The sequence below is a fragment of the Silene latifolia genome, chromosome Y, assembly GCF_048544455.1.
Source record: "Silene latifolia isolate original U9 population chromosome Y, ASM4854445v1, whole genome shotgun sequence".
NCBI lineage: Eukaryota > Viridiplantae > Streptophyta > Magnoliopsida > Caryophyllales > Caryophyllaceae > Silene > Silene latifolia.
This window is the reverse complement of record NC_133538.1, coordinates 431228226-431252310: the sequence shown is the minus strand read 5'-3', so window position 1 is coordinate 431252310 and position 24085 is coordinate 431228226. Positions and strand designations below refer to the sequence as shown.

The following is a 24085-nucleotide window of genomic DNA, read 5'->3' as shown; positions in this document are numbered from 1 at the left end:
ATGTACTCTTTAATAGGAAGAGAAGAATGAAAAACAGTTGGATTGCCAAAGTATGGAAGATGGTTTCTTCGGCTTACTGTTGGTGCACTTATGTCCCTTCATTACATATATATATATATATATATATATATATATATATATATATATATATATATATATATATATATATATATATATATATATAGTGTGAAGTTCTTATAAGTCCTTCATATCTTTTGAGTCCATAAGTCCCTCCCATATCCCTTAGATCATGCTTGGTGGATGCTTGAGATTGAAAGTAAGAAACACACTTAACACTAATTAATTCACTTCTCTCTCTAGTTTTAATAATACATTTACTAATTCATTATCATACACAATTAACACCACCATTTATCTTATATTTCAAAGTTTATGAAAATTTTGTTAACACTTTTCCAGCTTTTTTTTCCGTTTTTTTTTTTTTTTGACAAGTTTTCGACATTTTAGGATTTTACGAGTGTAATTCTAACAAAGAAAAAGTGTAACTTTAATCTACGAAGCGGTTTTTGACGGATATTATTTTGAAATTTGTAATTTTAAGGAATGTTTACGAGAATTTTGCGTCTTACGAGTTTAACTTCGGTCTTTTTTGACTGATTTTGATTTAATAATATTTTAAATTTTTGTAATTTTATCACAACTTATTGTAATTTTAGCATTTTTCGAGTGTTATTTTAACGACAAAAAGTGTTATTTTAGTCAAGGAAAGTGTAATTTCAGTCCAATGAGAGTGTTATTTTAGTCCAGGAAAGTATTTTTTTAGTCCAGGCAAATGTAATTTCAGTCCAATGAGAGTGTTATTTTAGTCCAGAAAAGTGTAATTTTAGTCCAGAAAAGTATAATTTCAGTCCACTGAGAATGTAATTTTAGTCCATTGAGAGTGTAACATTAGTCCTATGAGAATATGACCAAGTCCATGGAGAGTGTAACATTAGTCCAATAGTAGTAAGTGTAATTCTAGCAGAAAAAGTGTAATTTTAGCTGAAAAAAGTGTTATTCTAGCAGAAAAAGTATAATTTTAACAGAAAAAAGTGTAATTTTAGCGGAGAAAAGTGTAATTTTAACAGAAAAAAGTATAATTCTAACAACAAAAAAAAGTGTAATTTTAGCAGAAAAAGTGTTATTCTAGCAGAAAAAAGTATAATTTTAATGAAGAAAAGTGTAATTTTAACAGAAAAAAGTGTAATTCTAACAGAAAAAAGTGTAATTCTAACAACAAAAAGTGTAATTTTAGCCGAAAAAGTGTTATTCTAGCGAGAAAAAGTATAATTTTAACAGAAAAAAGTGTAATTTTAATGAAAAAAAGTGTAATTTTAACAGAAAAAAGTGTAATTCTAATAGAAAAAAGTGTAATTCTAACAACAAAAAGTGTAATTTTAGCCGAAAAAAGTGTTATTCTAGCAGAAAAAAGTATAATTTTAACAGAAAAAAATGTAATTTTAACAGAAAAAAGTGTAATTCTAACAGAAAAAAGTGTAATTTTAACAACAAAAAGTGTAATTTTGGCCGAAAAAAGTGCAATTTTAATGGAGAAAAGTGTAATTTTAAAAGAAAAAGGTGTAAGGAACACCCATCTCTACACATAAAAAACCAAGACAAAATGAAAGGAGAGGAGGCATGCGTATTTCATCTTCAGTTGTTGAAGATCTACACATAAACAACAAAATACTCAGATTTTAGTATTTATCTTCATTTGTTGAAGATCTATAAACTAAAATAACCAAAAAAAATAAAAAAAAATTGAAAACATTGAGGAACACCGATCTCTAGCACCCGATAATATATACCTAACATAATAATAACACCCGATTTTTTTTAAAGGAAAAGAAAAGGGAAGAGGACTACTAAAAAACGAAAAAAAAAAATGAATATTACACTCAAATCTGAAAAAGAGAGACCAACAAAAAAAAAGTAAAATAAAATAAAAGGGGTATAAAAGGAGAAAAGGAGAAAGAAGAAAAAAGACAAAACAAAGGAGACAGAGATTTGAAAAGCAAACCAGACAAAAGAAACAAAGATTTGAAAGAAGAGGAGAAAGAAGAAAAAGGCTGGATCTGAAAATAAAGATAAAAACTGAAAAACGATATTTGAAAAGCAAAACGGAAAAACGAAACTAAGGAGGACGTGTTCTTGTTGTTGGCGGTAGGCGGAGAGCGGGTGGCCGTGGCCATCACACCACCACCACAACCATCAGCACCGCCGTTCAACCCACCATAACCGACCACCTCTCACACCTGCCGTTGGTGGCCGAGAGAAAGGAGGGTGGTTGGTCAGTGAGGTGGTGGTTGGCGCGGGTAGGGGCGTGTGAGGGGTGGTTTCGGTGTGTGATGGGTGTGTGTGCGGTGGTTTTGGTGTGGGGTGAGGGTGTGGTCGTGAGCGGCAGTGGTGGCCGTGAGTGGTGGGTTTGACAACGGTGGAGGTCGGGGTTGTGGAGAGGAGGATGGTGTTGTTGGTGTGGTTGTTGTAGGTGGCGGTGGTGTTACATATTGTTGTTGTTGTTGATGTCGGTGGTCGAGATCTCGATTTTTTGAGGAGTCGGTGGTGGTGGTGGTGTTGTTGATGTCGTAAGGTGTTGTTGTTGATGTCGTGAGGTGTTGTGGTGGTGTGTGGCGGTATTTGCGACGGGAGTGGAGTAGGTGTGGGGTAGTTTCGGTGGTGGTGGTGGGTGTGGGTATGCGGTGGTGGTGGTGGTGGTGGGTTATTGGCGGCGGGAAGGGAAACAGTGGCATCGGGGTGGGAGGTGGTGGTAGCCGGTGGGTTGGGTTGGAGAGAAAAGGGGAGGGGGGAAATTTTTTGATTTTTTTGTTTTTGAATTTTTTTGGATTTTGAGAGATGAGAGGTTTTTGAGATAAAATATGAGGGAAATTGTGTGGATGAGAGATAAGTAGGTGGGAGGAAAATGTATATATATTGAATTAGTGATTAATTAGAATTAATTAGTATTGGTAGTGAGAGAGTGGTTTAATTAGCTTTAATCTCCTTTTTTCTTGTGTAAATCTCAGCCATCCTTTTCCCTCATCCAAGGGCTCTAAGGAGAACTTATGGACTCACATGTAAGAGGTGGACTCATATGATCCTAATACTATATATATATATATATATATATATATATATATATATATATATATATATGAGAGCCTCCCTAATCTCCTTCCCTAATTGTGTATAACTCTACCTAATTTTGTACAACTCTTCCAACATTCTAATCTCCCAACTCACTTCCTCATTCACTCATCCTCTCTCATTTCTCACATTCACAACATTTTTTCTCTCATTTTCTTCCCACCCTCTCTAAACAAAAAAAAAAAACCAAACTGATAAAAAAAAAACCCAAACTAAAATAAAACCAAAAAAAAACCAAAAACCTCCACCGCCCACCTCCACCTCACCGACCCACAACCCGACTCCACCCCACCGCACCACACCATCCGTCCCTCCACCACGCCTTCCTCGGTCATCATCATGCGCTCTTCCGTCGCCGACCACCACCGTCGTCCTTCCTCTCCTCATTCAAAAAACCTAGATCTACAATAAAATGAAAAAATCGAAACAAAATCAAAATCGAAAAAAAAAAAAAATGAAAAAGACGGGATTGTTGTTGGTTGTTGCGGCTGGTTGGTGTTGTTTCACCACCACTCACCACCACCCACACTCCCTATTCGTCCAAACGGACTCACAACCGTCCTCCTTTGGTTTTTTTTTTTTTTTTTTTTTTTTTTTTTTCGATTTCGATTTGATTTTTTTTTGTTTTCTTTGTGTTTTTTTTGTTATTTAATTGAATACATTTTGATTTGTATTTGTGTTGTTATTTAATTGAATGCCGGCTTCCTCTCCACCACCATCGGTTTTTGATTTGTTTTGTTTTTTAATATATTTTTGGTGGTGATGCACTATGCTGGAGTGGGGAGGAAAGAGACAATAAAGTAGGTATATGGATTATTGGGTAATTACAAGAAAGTTATAAGTGCAATATGGTAAAATGCACAAAAAATGCCGCCTGGGAAACAAAGGGAAGTGGGTTGGTTTTGTGTCTGATGGTTTTCGATTTGTTATGTTTTTTTTTTTTTTTTTTTTTTTTTTTTTTTGTTATTGTTATTGTTATTTGGTTTTTTTATTATTGTTATTTGGTTTTTGTCATTGTTATTTGGTTTTTTATTGTAGATCTAGTTTTGGTTAGTTTTACGGTTTTTCTTCTTTTTAATTTTCAGATCTATATAGGAAATTAATTTTTTTTTTAAGTTTCATATTTTGGGCTAAAGTTATACAATAATCAAAATAGAGTTATACTATTAATGTCTAAAGTTATACATTGTATAAATTGAAGTTACACAAATTTTGGACTAAAGTTATACATCTTGTCTATTAAAGTTATACACTGCGTGCATTAAAGTTATACATCTTGTCTATTAAAGTTATCTTTTTTATTTCAATTATTGTTATTGTATTGTATTTCATTGTTAATTTTTTTTGATGAATCATGATTTTGTTATTTGTAAGGTTATACAATTTTGGACTAAAGTTATACAAATTTGGACTAAAGTTGTACAAAAAATGACTAAAGTTATACAAATTTGGACTAAAGTTATACAAAAACATGAAGTTATACTCTTATGGAATAAAGTTATACAATTTTGGACTAAAATTACACAAATTTGATTTGAAGTTATACAAATAAGGACTAAAGTTATACAAATAAGGATTAAAGTTATACAAAAAATTGGACTAAAGTTATACAAAAATGAACCAAAGTTATACAAAAATGAACCAAAGTTATACAAAAATGGACTAAAGTTATATAAATATGGATTTCAGTTATACAAATATGGACTAAAGTTATACAAAAATAGACCAAAGTTATACAAAAATTGGACTAAAGTTATACAAAAAATTGGACTAAAGTTATACAAAAATGAACCAAAGTTGTACAAAAATGAACCAAAGTTATACAAAAATGGACGAAAGTTATACAAAAAATTGGACTAAAGTTATACAAAAATGAACCAAAGTTATACAAAAATGAACCAAAGTTATACAAAAATAGACCAAAGTTATACAAAAATGAACCAAAGTTATACAAAAAATGAACCAAAGTTAGTCCATATTTGTATAACTTTAATCCATATTTGTATAACTTTAGTCCATTTTTGTATAACTTTGGTTCATTTTTGTATAACTTTGGTTCATTTTTGTATAACTTTGGTTCATTTTTGTATAACTTTGGTCCATTTTTGTATAACTTTGGTCCATTTTTGTATAACTTTGGTCCATTTTTATATAACTTTGGTCCATATTTGTATAACTTTAGCCCATATTTGTATAACTTTAAGCCATATTTGTATAACTTTAGTCCATTTTTGTATAACTTTGGTACATTTTTGTATAACTTTAGTCCTTATTTGTATAACTTTGGTCCATTTTTGTATAACTTTAGTCCTTATTTGTATAACTTTGGTTCATTTTTGTATAACTTTAGTCCAATTTTGTATAACTTTGGTTCATTTTTTTATAACTTTGGTTCATTTTTGTATAACTTTGGTTCATTTTTGTGTAACTTTAGTCCAATTTTTTGTATAACTTTAGTCCAATTTTTGTATAACTTTAGTCTTTTTTTGTATAACTTTGGTCTATTTTTGTATAACTTTGGTTCATGTTTGTAAAACTTTAGTCCATTTTTGTATAACTTTGGTCCATTTTTGTATAACTTTAGTCCTTATTTGTATAACTTTAGCCCAAAGTCATTATAGAAGCTAACTTTGGTCTTTTTTTGTCTTAGATGAAAAAAAATTATCTCACAAAAAAAAAACAAGATTTAAAACACGAAATCTTAAAAAAAACGTATAACAAGAAGAGATTTAAGAAAATGAATAAAAAATGAGAACTAACAAAATAAAAGACAACTAAAATAAAATAAAAGACAAAAAAAATAATGAATGGAAAAAACAACTCAAAACATACAAATTAACACAAAACGAAAAAAAAAACCGAGTTGAAAAAAAAAAAAAAAAAAAAATTCCGAGTCAGCGGCGATGGGGCGGCGGCGGGGGTGGTGGGTGGTTAGTTGGTGTCGGGTGGGGTGGTGGTGGGTGGTGGTGAATGAAGATGAGAGGAGTGGGTGATTTATTTGAGTTTTTTGATTTATTTGGATTTTTTGGGTTTTTTGATTTATTTGGATTTTTTGGGTTTTTTTATTTATTTGGATTTTTTGGGTTTTTTTTATTTATTTGGATTTTTTGGGTTTTTTTTATTGAGGTTTTGAGAGAAGAGAAGAATGAAATGTGTGAGATGAGAGAGAAATGGGTGGGTAGAAAACAAATATATAGTAAATTAGTGGTTAATTAGGGTGGATTAGTAAAGTGTGTAAATTAGCTTCTATAATGACTTTGGGTGGGTTCATCTCATCCCTCCATCTCCCTCTATCCAATGGCTCATAATAGAACTTATGGACTTAAATATATAAGTGGCCTTAGTTCCTTCCTCTCTCTCTCTCTCTATATATATATATATATATATATATATATATATATATATATATATATATATATATATCGCAGGAGGCAAAATTAATGATGTAAAACATTACCTTAATAGAAGAGGGCACATAATATAAGTTTTATCTTTAGACACCTCACTTGATAGCTAAAAGTTGTTTGTTTATCTTTTATATATATATATATATATAGAGCAAAGTTCTCCTAAGTCCCTTTTTTTTTTGAGTCCATAAGTCCCTCCCACAACCCTTGGATCATGCATGGTGGAAAGGTTGAGATTGAAAGCAAAAAACACACTTAACACTAATTAATTCACTTCTCTCTCTAGTTTTAATAATACATTCACTAATTCATTATCATACACAATTAACACCATATTTTGTCTTATACTTCAAAGTTTATGAAAATTTTGTTAACATTTTTCCTGTTTCGGTTTTTTTCGTTTATTTTTTTTTTTCGAGACAAGTTTTCGACTGTTTCGTTTTTTTCGTTTTTTTTTTTCGAGACAAGTTTTCGACATTTTAGGATTTTACGAGTGTAATTCTAACAGCAAAAAGTGTAATTTTAAGAAATATTTTCGAGAATTTAGCGTTTTACAAGTTTAACTTCAATCTTTTCCGAGTGATTTTAACGAATAATATTTTGAATTTTTGTCATTTTATCACAAGTTCTTGTAATTTAGCATTTTACGAGTGTTATTTTAATGACAAAAAGTGTTATTTTAGTCCGTAAGTATAATTTCAAATCCAATGAGATTGTTATTTTTAGTCAAGGAGAATGTAATTTTAGTCCAGAAAAGTGTAATTTTAGTCCAGAAAAGTATAATTTCAGTCCACTGAGAATGTAATTTTAGGCCATTGAGAATGTAACATTAGTCCAATGAGAATATGAGAATATGACCAAGTCCATTGAGAGTATAACATTAGTCCAATATAGCTAAGTGTAATTCTAACAGAAAATAGTGTAATTCTAACAACAAAAAGTGTAATTCTAACAACAAAAAGTGTAATTTTAGCAGAAAAAAGTGTAATTCTAGCAAAAAAAAGTATAATTTTAAAAAAAAACGTAATTTAACAACAAAAGTGTAATTTTAGCCGAAAAATGTGTTATTCTAGCAAAAAAAGTGTAATTTTAACAGAAAAAAGTGTAATTTTAATAGAAAAAGTGTTATTCTAGCAAAAATAGTATAATTTTAATGAAAAAATTGTAATTTTAATGGAGAAAAGTGTGATTTTAACAGAAAAAGGTGTAATTCTAACAACAACAAAAAGTGTAATTTTAGCAGAAAAAGTGTAATTTTAGTCGAAAAAAGTGTTATTCTAGCAGGAAAAAGTGTAATTCTAGCCAAAAAGTGTAACTATAGCAAAAAAAAAAGTGTAATTGTAATTCTAGTAGAAAAAAAGTGTAATTTCAACCAAAAAAAGAGTAATTCTAGAATTCTAGGAGAAAAAATGCACATCTAAGATGAAAATCAACAAATAACCTTAGATCTATTTATTAGATCTAAGACTAAAATAAAACGATCTAATATAACAATAATTGAAGAAAAATGAGAAGACGACATTTTAAATATATCTAAGTTTAAAATTAAAAGATCCCACAAAATTAAACAACTTATGTGAGATCTTTTTTTTCGATCTATTTCAAAAACCTAGATCTAAAATTTTAAAAATAATAAGAAGCAAACACTAAGGAGAAAAAAAAAAAAAAAAAAACACCACTGAAAAAAAAAACGAAAAGTGTGAGCTTGAAGCTGGCAAATATTAATACATACAAAAAAGACAAAAAAAAAAAAGAAAAAAAAAGAAAACAAATAGAAGAACACGGTAGAGGGAGGAGGGTCTAAAGGAGTTGTGGTGGACGGTGAGGGAAGCGGCAGAAAGAGGACGGAGGACTCGGCATGGGGGAGGTGCAAGGGCGGCAGATCTGGGGGTGTCGGCTTTGTGGTGGAGTTGTGGTGGGCGGCGGATCTGGTGTGTGTGGTGGTGGCGTGAGGGTGGTGTCGGGTCGTGGGTGTTGGGGTTGTGGTGTGGTGGCGGAGAGAAAGTAGGGTGGTCGGCAGAAAGAGAACGGAGGACTCGGCATGGGGGAGGTGCAAGGGCGGCAGATCTGGGGGTGTCGGCTTTTTGGTGGAGTTTGGTGGGCGGCGGATTTGGTGTGTGTGGTGGTGGCGTGAGGGTGGTGTCGGGTTGTGGGTGTCGGGGTTGTGGATGTGGCCGTGGGGAGGTGAGGCTGGGTGGTGTTGGGATGGAGGGTGAGGGTGGTGGTCGGTAGTGGGGCCGGTGGTGGTGGGTGGGAGAGTAATATGGAGGGAATTTTTTTTATTTTTTAGATTTTGAATTATTTGGGTTTGTTAGGATGAGAGTATTATTTGGGTTTTGAATTAATTTGGGTTTTAGAGAGGGAGTAGAGAAGTGAATTGTGTGAATGAGAGAGAAGTTGGTGGAAAAATAAAGGTTATATATAATATATATATATATATATATATATATTTTGTTGAAAATAAGATTTAATATCTGCAAATGCTAATTACTAGTGAATTTCTAAGCTCATAACGTTACTGTTTCCATGCATTACAAAAGAACCGCCACCGCTGCACGAGCGACTGTACTGCGTGCTTATAGCATTAAAGCATCATGTGCGGTTGCTGGTATTACCCTCTTTGGGATTAGCTAGGAGTGGGTCTGTGCGCTTTTTCTTTCCATGTCCTGCAACGATTAAGGCAAGGCGTCAAATTTCTGACAATTAAGCCTGCTCTCCTTTATGGTAAATGTTGGTAGTAAAACATGGACATGTACAAAAGATGAGGGTTGGGTATGCATCTCAGGATGTGTGGCCACACAAGAAAGGATAGGTTTAGGAACGAAGTGGTCTGGGAGAAAGTAGGTGGTGCATCGATTGAAGATAAGATGAGGGAAAACCGTTTAAGGTGGTTTGGCCATGTACGGCGAAGAACACCAAGGCACCAGTGAGGAGAATTGAGAGTTAGGGAGTGGATAATGTAGCTAGGGGAAGGGCAAGACCGAAACAAACATGGATAAGGGTGATTGAAAACGATATGAGAGATTTTTGGAATCACCGAGAGTATGGCGAGCGAGAGGGTATTGGGGAGAGAAGGAATCCATGTTGAAGATTTTGTTTGAATTTTAGATATTTACTTATCTTTCCTCATTTTTGCTTACATATTTATTTATTCTATTTTATTTTATTTATTTCTTTTTTAAAAAAAAGACCACTTACTCTTTTTTTTGTTTTACAAATCTGTTTTGCTGCTTTAACCTTTGAACTTAGTTTTCACGCTTTTCTTATTTTTATTTTAGTTTTTACAAACACACTTGTTTTGTTTACCATTTATCTATTTTCGTTTCCTTTGTTTATTTACCTTTGACCGTATTGGAGGATTCAAACCTATACGGATTCGGATGATGATTTGACTGGCTGAAAGTCGTATGCCTATCAAATGTAAATTTATAATCACTTACTTACTAAACTACTAAAACAGTAATACAGCGAAAGTAAGGGTCGAATCCACAAGGAAGGACGGACTAAATTAATTAACGTGTCTAAGAGTAGAGAGTAAAGTAACCAGTTTAGGGGGGGATTTGATTTGTTTGATTAACTAAAGAACTAAAACTAAGCAAATAATGAAATAGATGAATTCAAATGGTTTAAAAGGTCTTAGACCCAAGCATATATCCACACTCAATAACAATTGATCATTGTAAGACGATTTCAATTACTAATCTTGATTACTCTATTGAATGTAAAATTCCAATTCTCCTCACGAATAGTCAATTAAAACGAATCCCGTTCTTAATCAACCCTAACTATTAAACAACCCTAACAATCCAGTTCAAATAAATAATAACTAAGCAGTTCACAATAATCAAGAAGAGAAATTAAAACATTTTCACTCACAACCGAATTTAGAGTGCTTCAATCGCTTGAATCCAAGATGAAAGATTAGTTACACATAGTCTTCGTGAAAATAACAATAGGGTTTTTCTCTAAAAGCTGCGTAAGTCTCTTCTAAAACTGAAATAATAAGGGGGTGTTTGGTTGAAGCATTTGGAATGGATTGGAATGGATTTCATCCATTCAAGTGTTTGGTTGACCCCTTTTGGAATGGAGTTTGATATCCAAGGGGTTCTAAATCCATTCCAACCCCTTGGAATCTCATACCCAAGTCCCACCCCATGATTCTAAGTTTCTAACTCCATCCCTCCACATCCAAACCCTAGCAAAGAAAAAAAAAACAAAAAACAAAAAAAAAGGGTTGTATACATCTCACGAATTATTCTCCGTTGATATTCCTTGATCCTAATTATAAATTTGGTACTTAGCTGGTAGTTGTTCATTAATTTTTTTTTGGTAAAAATTGTTCATTACTTCATTCCATAAAGACTTTTTCCCTTTTTTCTTTTTTCTTTTTTTTTTTAATAATTTGTTTTTTATAATCATTAGGCGTAATTTGATATTTATGCTACTTTGTACGTGACTGCTCTTTGATTAAATTTCTATGCTTCTCACCAATTTGTATGGGTAATTTGGATTTTTGCTTTTGTTATTATCTTGTATTAGTTATTTTTAATTATAATAATATTGTAGATCTTATTTATAATGAAGAAAACAAATAATTTGAAATCCATTCAAATGTGAACCAAAAAATATAAATGCCATTTATAATCCATTACAAGATCAAACCAAACAAACATTAAAAAGTATGGGTTCTAACTCCATACCTGCTTGATATTAGAATCCATTCCAATCCATTCCAATTGTTTGAACCAAACGGCCCCTAAGTTATATAGTAATAAGGTAAAATAACTAGATTAGGAAATAAAGTACTAATAATAATCGGAACAAACCGAGTAAAATAAATAAACAAGCACGAGTCTAACGATGCTGAATTACGCGACCAAAGCACAAACAGGTGTCAAATGTAGGTCGCGCTTCGGTCGCGTGTCAGTCCCGCCTAGTCGAACGTCAGTCGCGAAAAACGCTACGCTGCTGCCAGCTCCTCTCTCTTTGTCGTATGCGCGCATGAATAGTGCGACATATGCTTGAGTCAAGCGCACACATCTCAAGGTATCTTCATAGGATTTCGGGCCCACCTATCCTCGGACTTTGACTCCGTCTCAAACATGTAAAACCGACCAAAAAGCTCTTCTTCATCGTTTCCAAGCTTTATCTTCAATATTTGTATCCAAGTTCCGCCAACGTTACAACTTCAAGCATTGTACCATTATAATTCATTAAGGACCGCCTTTGTCACTTGAACTTCACTAATTCGACCCTCTTATACATACTAAAACCGTCTCATCATGATTCGTGTTAGCCGACCCCAACCTATGTTCGGACTAAGGCTTTGTTGTTGTTGTTTTTAATTGCATAATTTTAGAGGTTCAGAAATGCAGACAAGTAATGTGCTTCGTTTAAAGTGCTCTTCAGTTCTTATTGATTTGGGTGCTGGACAGCGTTGTCTTTTAAGCTAAACTGCTAAAATTCTATTTAAAGAGAACAATATTGCTATGCTTAAGGATGAGGGAAAGCCTCTTACTGTGAATTATTCTCTCACTTCAGCAACATATCATTATTTCTTATGAAATGCTGCAGCTTACTCTCCAATGTTATAATATGATGGATTTAAATTTTGCACTGTACTTAGTAGCTTTGTAGATTAAGATTCCTTGCAAATGAATAATCTTGGTTGGAAACCCTCTTACTCTTTTCGCTTCATAATTTATTTATCTTCATAAATTGTAATTCACTGCTTAGTATACTGCTGTCGATGATAGGAGAGAAAAAATGTAGTTGCAGCAATCTAAAATTTTGCATTTGAGTATAACTGCATTTCTGATTGAAGGTTGAGGATACTATTTCGAAATTCAAAGAGATGCACGAAAAACTGGATCTTCCACTTGTAGCTGGGTCATATGAGAAGATCATTACTTTTTGTTGCTACTCCCACAAGGTATGTATAGTACATTGTATAAGGGCCTTTTGTTTCTGAGCTATCTTCCCTTTCCCTTGGTGTTTCTTGGCTTTCCATTTTAAGGATTTCCTATAATTTATTGATTCTCTTAATTTTCCCCTTGTTCCTATCTAGGTCCATTTGGCTTTGGATTTAGTTGATGAAATGTGTCAAGCAGGATTAACCTTGTCAGTGGGAACACTCAATACCATATGTCATACCTGTGAGGAGACCTGTGAGTATATTTTGGTATGTTTTAGTTTCTTGTCATTTGTGCAATCTCTATTTTGGAAATTCTATCAAGTTGATATCCAAATGTTGTATTCATTAATTACTTATCATAATTGTACGTAACTCCCAGTGTTATTGTCAAGTGACTCTAATAACGGCAGCAGCCTGCATCCACAAGACTTATAACTTTATAAGGGGATAAACTGGTTTGGAAAACCTGTATATGTTACAGTTTCTCAATTTTATTGGTCAAAGAGGACACTTTGAGCCCGAGAGAGTATGAAACATTATAATAAATGGTTATATAGGCTACATGTTAGCAATTTTTTCATATGGATTTGGGCAGATTTGGCCAATTGGGAGATATTTTTACTGCTTATACTTTACTGATTTCTATGCCCGACATCCACAAGATTAATATAAAAGTGGTAAACCCGATTGCAAAGCCAGTATATGTTGCAGTATCTCAATCTTGTTAGTCAAATAGGACACTGTCCGAGAGACTATGAAGCACTGTAAATGCAAGGTTATATAAACTTTTCTTCGACAGTTTTCCACTTGGATTTGCCACTTGGGAGATACTTCTACTGTTTATAGTTTACTGATTTCCATACTTAGGCTATTTTGCTTTAAAACCAAATCACCCTACTACTTGGGTTAATTTCCATTTAATTGGTCAACTTTATTGCTGATTTTTTGTTTGAAATTATGACTATTTACAACCCCTATCTAGTGTGGCCTTACAAGAAAGGGTCAGTTGAGGAGGGTTTGAACTTTGAAGTCTGATAATGAAGTATCAAGCTGTTTTAACTGAAAATATGATTAGGAAGAATCACCTGATATATCTGGCCATGTGAGATGGTAAGGATGCACCGGTAATGAGTTTTGGGGTGGGGAACTAAGAAGATGTTGAGCGGTAAAAGATGGCCTAGATAAACAACTATGCGTAGATAACAATGATTGAATGACAAGTACACTTGGGATTGAAGAAAGTGTGGCGTAAGGGAGGGCAGATTGGAGGAAAAGATTTCACGTGGTTGGAGCTTGACTTTATTTTCTTGCAGAGATGGTTATATTTATTTTTCAACCTTTTTATTTCTATTTGAATTTGTTCTTTATTATCCTTTCTAGCATCTTGTTTCAACTTTTTTTATCGGTCTTCACATTCACTTCTCCCGTTCAAATGTCTTCCCGTTCACTCAAAAGCTTGATCTTATTTTTTCTAGATCTTCCTTTCTTCGTGTCCGCGCATTTTTTTTTTCCGCCTAATCTGCTTCTTTTGACCCCAAATCATTTTGGGATTAAGGCTCTGATGTTGTTGTTGTTGTTGTTGTTGTTGTTGTTGTAATCTGCTTCTTTTCTCTGTTGTTTTTTACTCCGTCCTCTTCTTCATTGTTCACCAACTCATATTGACGATTCCATATGAGATTTATTTTAGCCGAACCCAAATCATTTTAGGACCAACAGACCAAGGCTTTTTGCATCATTTGAAAGAGTTTTACGCATACTTTCACACGAGTCTTATGTGATTAGAGTTTCAATGAGGATTAAAAATCAAATACAAAAACATTAGATTAGATCTATTCAGCTTATTTTTTAGGTTTTCCAGCCTTAATTCGTTTTGCAGATAAGTCTGCTAGAATATGTCAGACCTTGCAGTCTTACCTTCTTCAAATGAACTGCTAGTATTGTCATTCTACTATGCCTGATTTCCCTTTTCTTAAATGTTTAAATTTGTGGTCTTAATGGATGAATCAGTGATCTGATCTGTTATAGGGTACACTGGAGCAGTGTTTGTTCCATGAATCATGCCGTAGAGGGTATTTTACATTTGATCCTCTTGAGACCTCAGCGTGGTGGGTCAATGTCCAATTGTCTGGCTGTGGCTGTTGGGTCAAGTGATCTTATAATTAATTTTGATTATAAAAAATCTCAATGAAATTCGGTATATCCGCTTACCCTCTCGTGATACTACGGTGAGGTCAATGTCCAATCGTCTGGCTGTGGCTGTTGGGTCAAGTGATCTTCTAATTAATTTTGATTATCAATAATCTCAATGGAATTTGGTATATCCCCCTCTCGTGATACTCCGACAATGTATCTTAACTTATATATTTGCTCTCGTTTTTGTCTAAATAGGCTCGTAGAATATACTCCATAGTTGGCCGCTACAAGTTGAAGCCAAATGGCGAGACATACAGAAACATCATTAACTTAAATGTTAGAATGAAAGATGTAAGTTTGTATCATTCACCATCCTCATTGTATATTTGGATACCTATTTTACATATTTTGCTCATACACTACTATATTTGGGGATTATGTTGGATCCAGCTCCAATGGCTCATTGTTTTCTCTTTATGCAGTTTCATAATGCATATGCCATGCTGATGGATTTGGATGGACTGAACTTGAGACCTTCTGCAAGTATGTACAATGCTATAATTGCTGGTTATTGTCGAGAGGTAAGATGATTTTTTGTCTCTTACTGTTTTCTTCTACAGCTTGCACTTTGTTTGGAATCATTGGATAGAGAGAAAAGGAGGGAAGAACATGCAATAAACTACCGTTAGGTTACGTAGTGGCCGTTTCATGATGAAATTGTAGGCTGTCATCACGTTATTTCCCTTATGTAAAACCCTATTAAATGATAACCAATATTCCAGAATATCACTGTTACTTTACTATTATATCTATGTCTTATTCTATAGCTTATAGTCTATACGACCTATTTGCAAATGGTGTATCTCTTTGTGAAAAAAGAGCGCCCAAGAGAGATAATTTAGACTAATAACATTAAAAATGAACTCAAATTTCTGATTGTAAAAACTGAACAACCGACACATTTGAGAAACATTTTTGAAATTATAAGTTGCAACCCTAACATTAACTTCTCGACTTCTGGATACTGCTACTAAAATCACATTGTACGTCATGTTGGAGGGGTTGAAAATTCAGCATTTGGATTGTGTAAGAACGTGAAAGGGAGGTAATATGTGTGAACATTGTAAAAACTCTCAAGCTATGTATTAAGAAGTTAGAACAACTTTGAAAATATTTGTTTATTTTTTGATGAAAGCGAGTACTCATGAAAGGTCGTATTTCTGGTTAGTAGTGAGTGGAAATATTGTTTTCATTTCTAATAAAGCCAAAGGCCATCTATTATTTGGTCGTAGATTACAATGGAATAAACCAAAATGACTCACTAAAGGAGGTTTAACAGTTTTCCTGAGGTTTTCAATATCCCTCCAATTAGACTATCCACTCAATAATTATCCTGTGTGTAAATCAGCCGATTCCATTGTTTATTTGTTGTTTTGGTGGGTGTCTAATAGGTTTGTCGTGTTACTCTATTTACGATTTTGTTCAGGCAAAAGAAAAGGCCTTTCATACTTCTTTTTCACTGGTGCTGTTTGGAGTTTTCATTGTGCTTAGTTATTTTTGCTATTTAAGTAGCTAATCGCTATGTCGTTTTGCGTAAAGTCAACCCTTAGTCAGGTTGTGGCAAAATTTCAAATGCTCCCGAGTCCAAAAAATGTGCTACAAGCTCATGTCCTGATGGTTACTTAAATTCTATAACTAAGAAGGCTGCTCAGTCCCAAGTTGTAATTTAGAGCTTTTTTGGTGTAAATATACTTTTTGAAATACTTACTGTTTATCTCGTTTTAGTTGAAAGAAACCTAGGAAACACGCTTTTTTTGAAATATATTCTTTTGTCTCATTTCCAGTTTTCCATTTACCGTCTTTTATCAAGTTTTATCCATTGGCTCTTCATCTATTTGAAAAAGATTTTGCATGGCTTTTTGAATGTTATCTGAGTTCTTTTTTTTTTTTTTTTTTTTTTTTTTATGTCTCCCGTGCATCGATGCAGAAAAACATGGATGCTGTGCTGAGGGTCCTCGCAGACATGAAAGAAGCAGATGTGAAACCAGATTCACAGACTTTCAGCTACCTTATAAACAATTGTACACATGAAGAAGACGTTGTTAAGGTCGTGCCTTTAAGAATACTCCCTCCGTTTTTTTTTGTTTTTTTCCCACTTTCCTTTTTCGCAAATTCTTTTTTTTTTCTTCTTCTATTTTCTTTCTTCTTTAGGCAATGTTTAATGACATTTTACTAAGTTGCCCTCATCAGTTTCTAAAAGTTATAACACATGCCAGTGAATCTAATTGTTCACTTTGAACCATTAAGCAATCATTATTGCCAGTCTGCCATATCCTCCTACCCTCTCACCTAAACACCATCAACCACCACTTTCTCTGTCTTCACTCCAACCACCCAACCCTAATTAGTCAAGCGGAAATCACCGCCAAATTCTCCCACCTTTCTCCATCCTCTGATCCAGTAGCGATTCACCACGCTGGCCACCATATCGCCTTTCTCCTTTCCCTCCAGCCTCAATTCCTCCATATAAGTATATAACCCTCTGAAAACCCCTAAGACCTTCCACATCACTCTTCAATCTACTATTGGGTTCCTTGGCCACCTATTCATCAAATCTGGAACGAGAACTTTCTACTTCGCCTTGCGCAACACTACCTTCGTTTTTCTCTGCTTACAGAATATTTTAGTACTCCCTCGGTTTTGTGGGCGACAGTGGTGGTAGTTTCATGGGTAGTGGTGGGCTTGTAGTTGGTGGTGTTCAAGGTGTTTGGAGGTGGTTGAGGGTGATATGGATGTGGTGTTGTGATGTGGTTAAGGGTGGTCGGTGGGATGTTGATGTCAGTGGGGTTCAGTGGTCTAGGTAGTGTCGTGGGTTGGCGGTGAGGTCGTGCCTGGTGGTGATGTAAAATTGGGTTGGGTTCGTTGATGGTGGGTTGGTGGGGGCTCTAGGGGAGTTTGGTGAGGAGGAAAGGTAATGGAGGGTTGAAGGGTAGATAAGTAAAAAGGTCTATTTTCTTAAAAAAGGTTGACAAGTTAAATGTGTGAATAAAAAAAAACTGCTGGGAGCAATTTCTAATAAAATGTTAACGCAGTTCAGCACTAAAGATTCATATACCATCTGTCACCTTCTGAGTGACGGTAAGCATAGCGATTGCTTGCTTGTTTGCAATGCCTTCTGTATGATGAATAATTCACCTTTTGAGTGATGGTAAGCATAGCGATTGCTTGCTAGTTTGCAATGTCTTCTTCTGTATGATGAATAGTACAGAGTAAACTTTATTGTATTTAGATAATCTTTAACTATTTGTATGAAGGTTTCTTGCTTTCTATTTCTAACTTCTACGGGACCCAAATACTCATTATTATTTGTGTTTTGAATATGTTGAAAGTTAGCAAAATGGCTGACTAAACTAACACCACTTATATTGTGAAGTAATTATGGGACAATGCATTTTAATGCAATTTTTATTGTGTCATCCAGAAATAGTTTTTCGTGTTTTTGACCCAAGTTAAGGTTGCGTAAATCCAACCCTCTCACCCTACCTAGCCTCTGAAGCACGGTGTAATGTTATTATTAAGATCAAGTGATTTCTGTCACTCCTTTTAGTGGATTTTTGCTCTGATACTGGGGTGGGCAGTGATGTCATAGTATATAGATCACTTATAGTCTTCAACAGCTTTGGGGCCTTTCGATAGGTTGTAAACATGCGAAGTGGTTAGAACTCTTGATAGGATGGTCCTGATGGACTATAAACTCTATAAACCCATTCTCTAGGTGTATTCAGTAGTTTCAGAACTACGTTTTCATACCATTTTAACATTTGGTGATTTATTTTCCACGTTGGCTTGTATGATTTTAAGTTGAATCAGCCTAGGATGCAAGTACTGGAGTTCCAGTGGGGAGATTAACAGACTGAGATAATACTTGATACAGTACTTGACCATCGCTTGTGCGAGTGTGTACTTTTAATTTTTTGTGAAGATATTTAGTTAAAAGTTCGACTGATATAGTCGTTGGCCTCCTTGGAGGGGATAAGTGGAGAGAGAATGGACGTAAACAACATTACCATAATACCCCCAGGGATCCCACAAATTAGAGGGCTGGGGTCTGATGTACGTAGCCGTATCCCTCTGCTCACAGATAGGCTATTTCTAGATCACCAACAACAACAACAACAACAACAACATCAGAGCCTTAATCCCAAAATGATTTGGGGTCGGCTGACATGAATCATCCTTTCGAACCGTCCATGGGTGCACGCACGCCTCAAAATGCGAATAAAAAAGGGAAGATAAAAAACAAAAGGGAGAACGAAAATGTAATGGAAAGTCAAGGTGAACTTAGGGGTTTTAAAATCGAATTCCGTCTTTCTTTTATAAAAACTTAAAATTTAAATCGAGAGAAAAGATTAAAACGATTTTTAAAAACCGAAATAGAGTTAAGGATCCGGAATGAACCAGGTAAAATCTATAAGAAAGTGGTTGTTGAAAAAGTGTGTAATAAAGGGGAGAAAAATAAATAAATTAATTTCTTTAAATTAAATAAATAAATAAAAGCACTAAATCATCAAAAAAACATCAAATACTAAAAATCCACATGTATCCTTTCCTCCATTGTGCCCTCTCCGTCACCATACTCTCCTCAAGCCCCGTAACTCTCATATCATGCTCTATCACTCTCAACCATGTCCTGTCTCGGTCTTCTCCGCCTCTAGGGACCTTTTTCTGTTCTCCAAGTCTCCGACCTCCTAATCAAAAGGTGCGTCCATAGGTCTCCTTCTCACATGGCCAAACCATCTTAGTCGGTTTTCCATCATCTTGTCCTCTATCGCGCCACTTTAACCTTTTCCCTAATCACCTCATTCCTTAGCCGATCTTTCCTTGTATGTCCGCACATCCACCTCAACATGCGCATCTCCGCCACACTCATCTTTTGAATGTGGCAATGTTTCACGCCCAACACTCTGAGGAGTAGTAAAGTAGAAGCGAGCCTAATTGCCGTGCGATAAAATGTTCCCTTTAATCTTTGGGGCATATCTTTATCGCATAGAAACCCTGAAGCACTCTTCCATTTCAACCATCCCGCTTTAATTCTGTGAGCCACATCTCCGTCTAACTCCCCATCTTTTTGAATAATAGATCCTAGATATCTGAAGAAATCCGAACCCTCAACAACATTCCCATCGAAAATAATACTCCCCGCCTCTGTCGATCTCAACCCCGCCACCTTAGTGAACCGACACCTCAAATACTCGGTCTTACTCCTCGGCACCGAACCCACGAGTCTCTAAAGTCCGCCTCCACAATTCCAACTTTCTCTCCACCCCTTCTTTTGTCTCATCAATCAACACAATATCGTCAAGAAACATCATACACCAAGGGATGTCGTCTGAATATCCCTTGTCAACTCATCCATAACTATAGCAAAGAGAAAAGGACTAAGTGCGGAACCTTGATGCACCCCGATGGTAATAGGAAATTCTTCCGTTCTCCCAACATTAGTGCGAACACTTGCACTAGCCCCCTCATACATGTCCTTTATGAGGTCAATATATTTTCGCGACACACCCTTTCTCGCCAAAGCCCACCAAAGTACTTCTCTTGGTACCCTATCATATGCCTTTTCCAAGTCAATAAAAACCATATGCAAATCCTTCTTCTTGTCCCGATGGTATTCCATCAACTGTCTCATGATAAAAATCGCATCCATAGTCGATCTCCCGGGCATAAATCCAAATTGGTTTTCCGAGATGTCTACATATCTCCTAAGCCTTTGCTCGATTACCCGCTCCCATAACTTCATTGTATGACTCATAAGTTTAATTCCCCGATACAGAATTAGTGAAGCATTTTGTTTTATTCCGTAACAATCCACTACCAAAGAATAGCATTTTGAAGTGCGTTAGGAAAATGTTGGGCTTCACCTTTTCCCAGTTTCTTATGTTTCATCCGTAAACTGTCTTTGGGATTAGTGTTTGCACGAGGTGTTAATCCCTAAATTTACTATTGTTTTACTTTCTTTTATTTAACTTAAATGTATCGGCGAAGAGAATCGCAATTTTTTTTTTTTTGAGTGGTGATTGCCATTGAGTGAGTTTATCTTTACCCAAAGTCTCCTTTCACAGTAGAATTTAACTTGTTTTCGTGTATACCATTCTAAGTCTAACTTTGCATTGTCTCCTACTCTGTATTTAACGGTTCCTTTAGGTATCTATTAAAGTAGCAGTTGTATAAGGACTTTGTTTTGTATTTGTAAGCTGAGTGATTCTTTAATTTCTTTATGGAGCTGATGTTTTAAGGTATGGCTATTCTGAGTAGCATTCACATCTATCAAAGCTATATGATACTTGTAGGAAGGTGTTCTCTTGGTAACTAATGACAAATCTTTCTCTTTATTGAAGTTTGTATGCATGTCTTTTCACTATGCTCTATATGTTGCTTGACAATACCCTACTGCATGTGATGCAACTTTTTTTGGTCATGAAGACGATAATTTTAATCCTTTTCTATTCTCAAATCAATAGTTGGGTTAATTTGTTCTGCAGTACTATGAAGAATTGAAGCTCGCTGGTGTTCAAGCTACTAAACATGTTTTCATGGCACTTGTAAATAAATATGTTTCTTCTGGCCAATTTGAGAAGGCCAAGGAGGTAAATTTTATAAGTGTACAACATCCGTTTTGTATAGCTAACTTCAATTCGTAACATTTTCGGTATGTACTAAACAGCTCAAGCTTAATGTTTGTATTGGTTAATGAGTGAACCATACAAGGAGTAGTAATTTTTGGAAGCTTCCCCTCTATGCCTCTATTGTTTCTTTACGTGCTTTAATAATACGGAGTATATATTTTCTATGAAAACAAAGAAGGATATTGTATCTTTGACCTTGTTTCATGATTTTCTTTTAAATTTTTTTCGTACCAGGTTCTCTTCGACAAAGGGATACCAGTGAAGAACTTAACTGAAATTAAAAGTGCTCTTGTTTCTGCCCTTGCATATCATGGGCAGATGGCCGATGCTTTGGACATCTATGAGGACATGAAACAAAATGGTTCCTGTTTAGAACCAAAGGCTGTAATATCTCTTATTGTAAGTTCTATTTTTGTTTTAGATGTGCCTTTCTGGGGACTTGATCAACTTTTTTTTGGTTGAAACCTGCTAAATGTATTCTGTCTTTTGCAGGAAAACCAGCAGTTTGAAGGAAAATTGAACTTGTTGCTTGTATTGCTTGAGGAATTAAATGATCCTGATCCACACTACTGGGTTGACGGTTGCTGCAGGGTTATTCTATACTGTATTAGAGAAAGTAATCTAAGGTGGGTCATTTGACATCCCAACTAAGCATGTGGCCAGTGTGGATTGTGTGTTTAATAGGTTGATTCCTTTTTGTTGTGTAGGTCTGCTGTTGATTTGCTGAAGAAACTTGCATCTAAATTCCAGGATGATGAGCTAGCTCAAGAATTCATATTTGATGAGGTCTTGCCTGTTTCCACCTCACCTTTCCCAAATGGCCAAATCGAGATTTACGTCATATACCCTATAGTTTCAATTGTTTTATGACCTAATTGCATTCAATTTTCTTGTTAGGTATTTTCACAAATAGCGGATATGAAGTCACCTGATTTGCAGATTGGCACAGATCTGCTTGTCGCTATTAGAAAAGATCTTAATCTTCGCCCTTCACGTAAATGTCTTGATTTTCTTCTTAGTGCTTGTGTCAGTTGCAAGGATCTTCAGAAAGCTCAGTTGGTTTGGAACGAATATGAGATAGCTGGCCTTCCTCATAATATTTTAAGTTCGTTAAGGTATGTCTGCTTAGCATATTTCACTTCTCTTCTTGTGAAGAACATGAATGATCAATTGATCATTAGACTTTGGATCACGGACTTCTAACAAAGCCATTGAAATGTATCTTTCACCTTAACTGTTTGAATGCAGTTGTTTTGTACGAGTAATAGATTTGCTGCCTTTCTCCTCCCTGTTAAATATATAGTAGCTTGTGTGACCTTCTTGCTTCAAATGCATGTCTTTTGCATAAGAGGAAACACAACGTGAATGAAAAATACAGCATAAAATGCTATTGTTAGGGACTATCTATCTCGTACCTACCCATTTTTTTTAGACAATTAGTGACTGCTAATTGCTTATTAATCCACCTGCCAAAGAAAAAGGAATAAAGAATATGGTTATGAATTCCTCCGTGGTATTTACGTGTTTGGAACCAAGTTAGAAATGGTGACATAAAAATTTACAGTCGTGCTCCACCAGCAGACTAGCGACTATCCAGACCATAGCCCTTTCTGGTGGATCGTCAGATTCGTCACCCCAGTTTACTTGAAAATTAGTCATTCAGGAGGATATTTAGTATTACTGTGTTTCTATAAGCCCACTTTGTTAGTGTTTGTTTGTGTGAATCAATCATTCTCTTACCCTCCTCCTTACCCCTTTATCCATTTACATCCATTCACCCCACCCCCCTAGGGTATCCATTTCCTTTCCCTCGTTCATCCAATTACCCTCAACCTATCCACCACAACCGCCACACCCAATCCCTGCTGCCACCATAACCCCGCCTGCACTCATCACCACACCCCAAAACGACGGCCCTTCCGCTAGCATGGCCGCCGGCGAACACATAACCGTCACCGGCGACTCCTCCCTACCCACTTTCGCCTCCTAAATCCCCAACCCCACCCCAAAGCAACCGACCACCCACTGAGCTCGTCCCCTACCGCCCCTAACCGTCGGCATACATCATTCACCCAAACTCAAGTACCCTCTGATATCAGTTATATTACCATGTTACAAGTTAAAGGACTAAAACGTACGGACTGTCAGATTGCTATGCATTTGTTATAGTATGATAGGAGCATATTGGACTATTGGGTGCTCTTTTTTATGTTCATATATGTTAAATTTGTAGCTTCCAATTACTGTAGATCTATGGGACGTGGGTTAGGATTCGAATTTTCGGTTGATGTTGGTACGCTGACGGTGGGGAGTTGGGTCGTGTGCGCCGACAGTGATGGCGGTGAGCTCGCCATCGTCGGCGATAGTAGATATATGGCATAGCCCGTGAGTAATGAGAGGTGTTGGTTGATGATGGTGGTGGTTGATGATAATAGGGGATGAGGAAGTGGGTGATGAGGATGGTTTTGTCCATTCCCTAAGGAAGGTAACCAAACAATGAGTAAGATTAGGGGTAAACTCATTCATTTCCCTCTCTTACTCTTTCTTGATTCCATTCTCTTTCCCTTTCCCGTACCAAACGCCCCCTAGTGTTTGCTCTTTCCCTCACTCTTTAGTGGTAATAACAGCCAAGGGGTTTGAGAATTGAGAGAGACAGGGATGGGTGAGATTAGTGTAACAGTGCTCATCTGGGCGTTATGCCGCTATCATAATTCCCATTGAGCCGGCACTTATCCATCTTCCTGCACCTAGTAATATATTATAGTTCCTTTTATATTTACATATCAAAGTATCAGTGA

General features: G+C 35.4%; 1 protein-coding gene across 2 annotated transcripts in view; it reads left to right on the top strand.

Moving 5' to 3' along the window:
* Positions 1–24085, top strand: part of LOC141633235 (pentatricopeptide repeat-containing protein At4g04790, mitochondrial-like) — a 30415-nt gene that overhangs the window by 5439 nt on the left and 891 nt on the right. The window contains exons 6-15 of one of the 2 annotated variants that reach the window (XM_074445682.1): positions 12376–12483; positions 12619–12732; positions 14854–14949; positions 15081–15179; positions 16586–16705; positions 21144–21248; positions 21522–21686; positions 21780–21913; positions 21995–22073; positions 22185–22402. In XM_074445682.1, coding sequence (XP_074301783.1) covers positions 12376–12483; positions 12619–12732; positions 14854–14949; positions 15081–15179; positions 16586–16705; positions 21144–21248; positions 21522–21686; positions 21780–21913; positions 21995–22073; positions 22185–22402 — 1238 coding nt within the window. The remainder of the gene's footprint in view (positions 1–12375; positions 12484–12618; positions 12733–14853; positions 14950–15080; positions 15180–16585; positions 16706–21143; positions 21249–21521; positions 21687–21779; positions 21914–21994; positions 22074–22184; positions 22403–24085) is intronic. The other variant, XM_074445683.1, reaches the window with a different exon arrangement.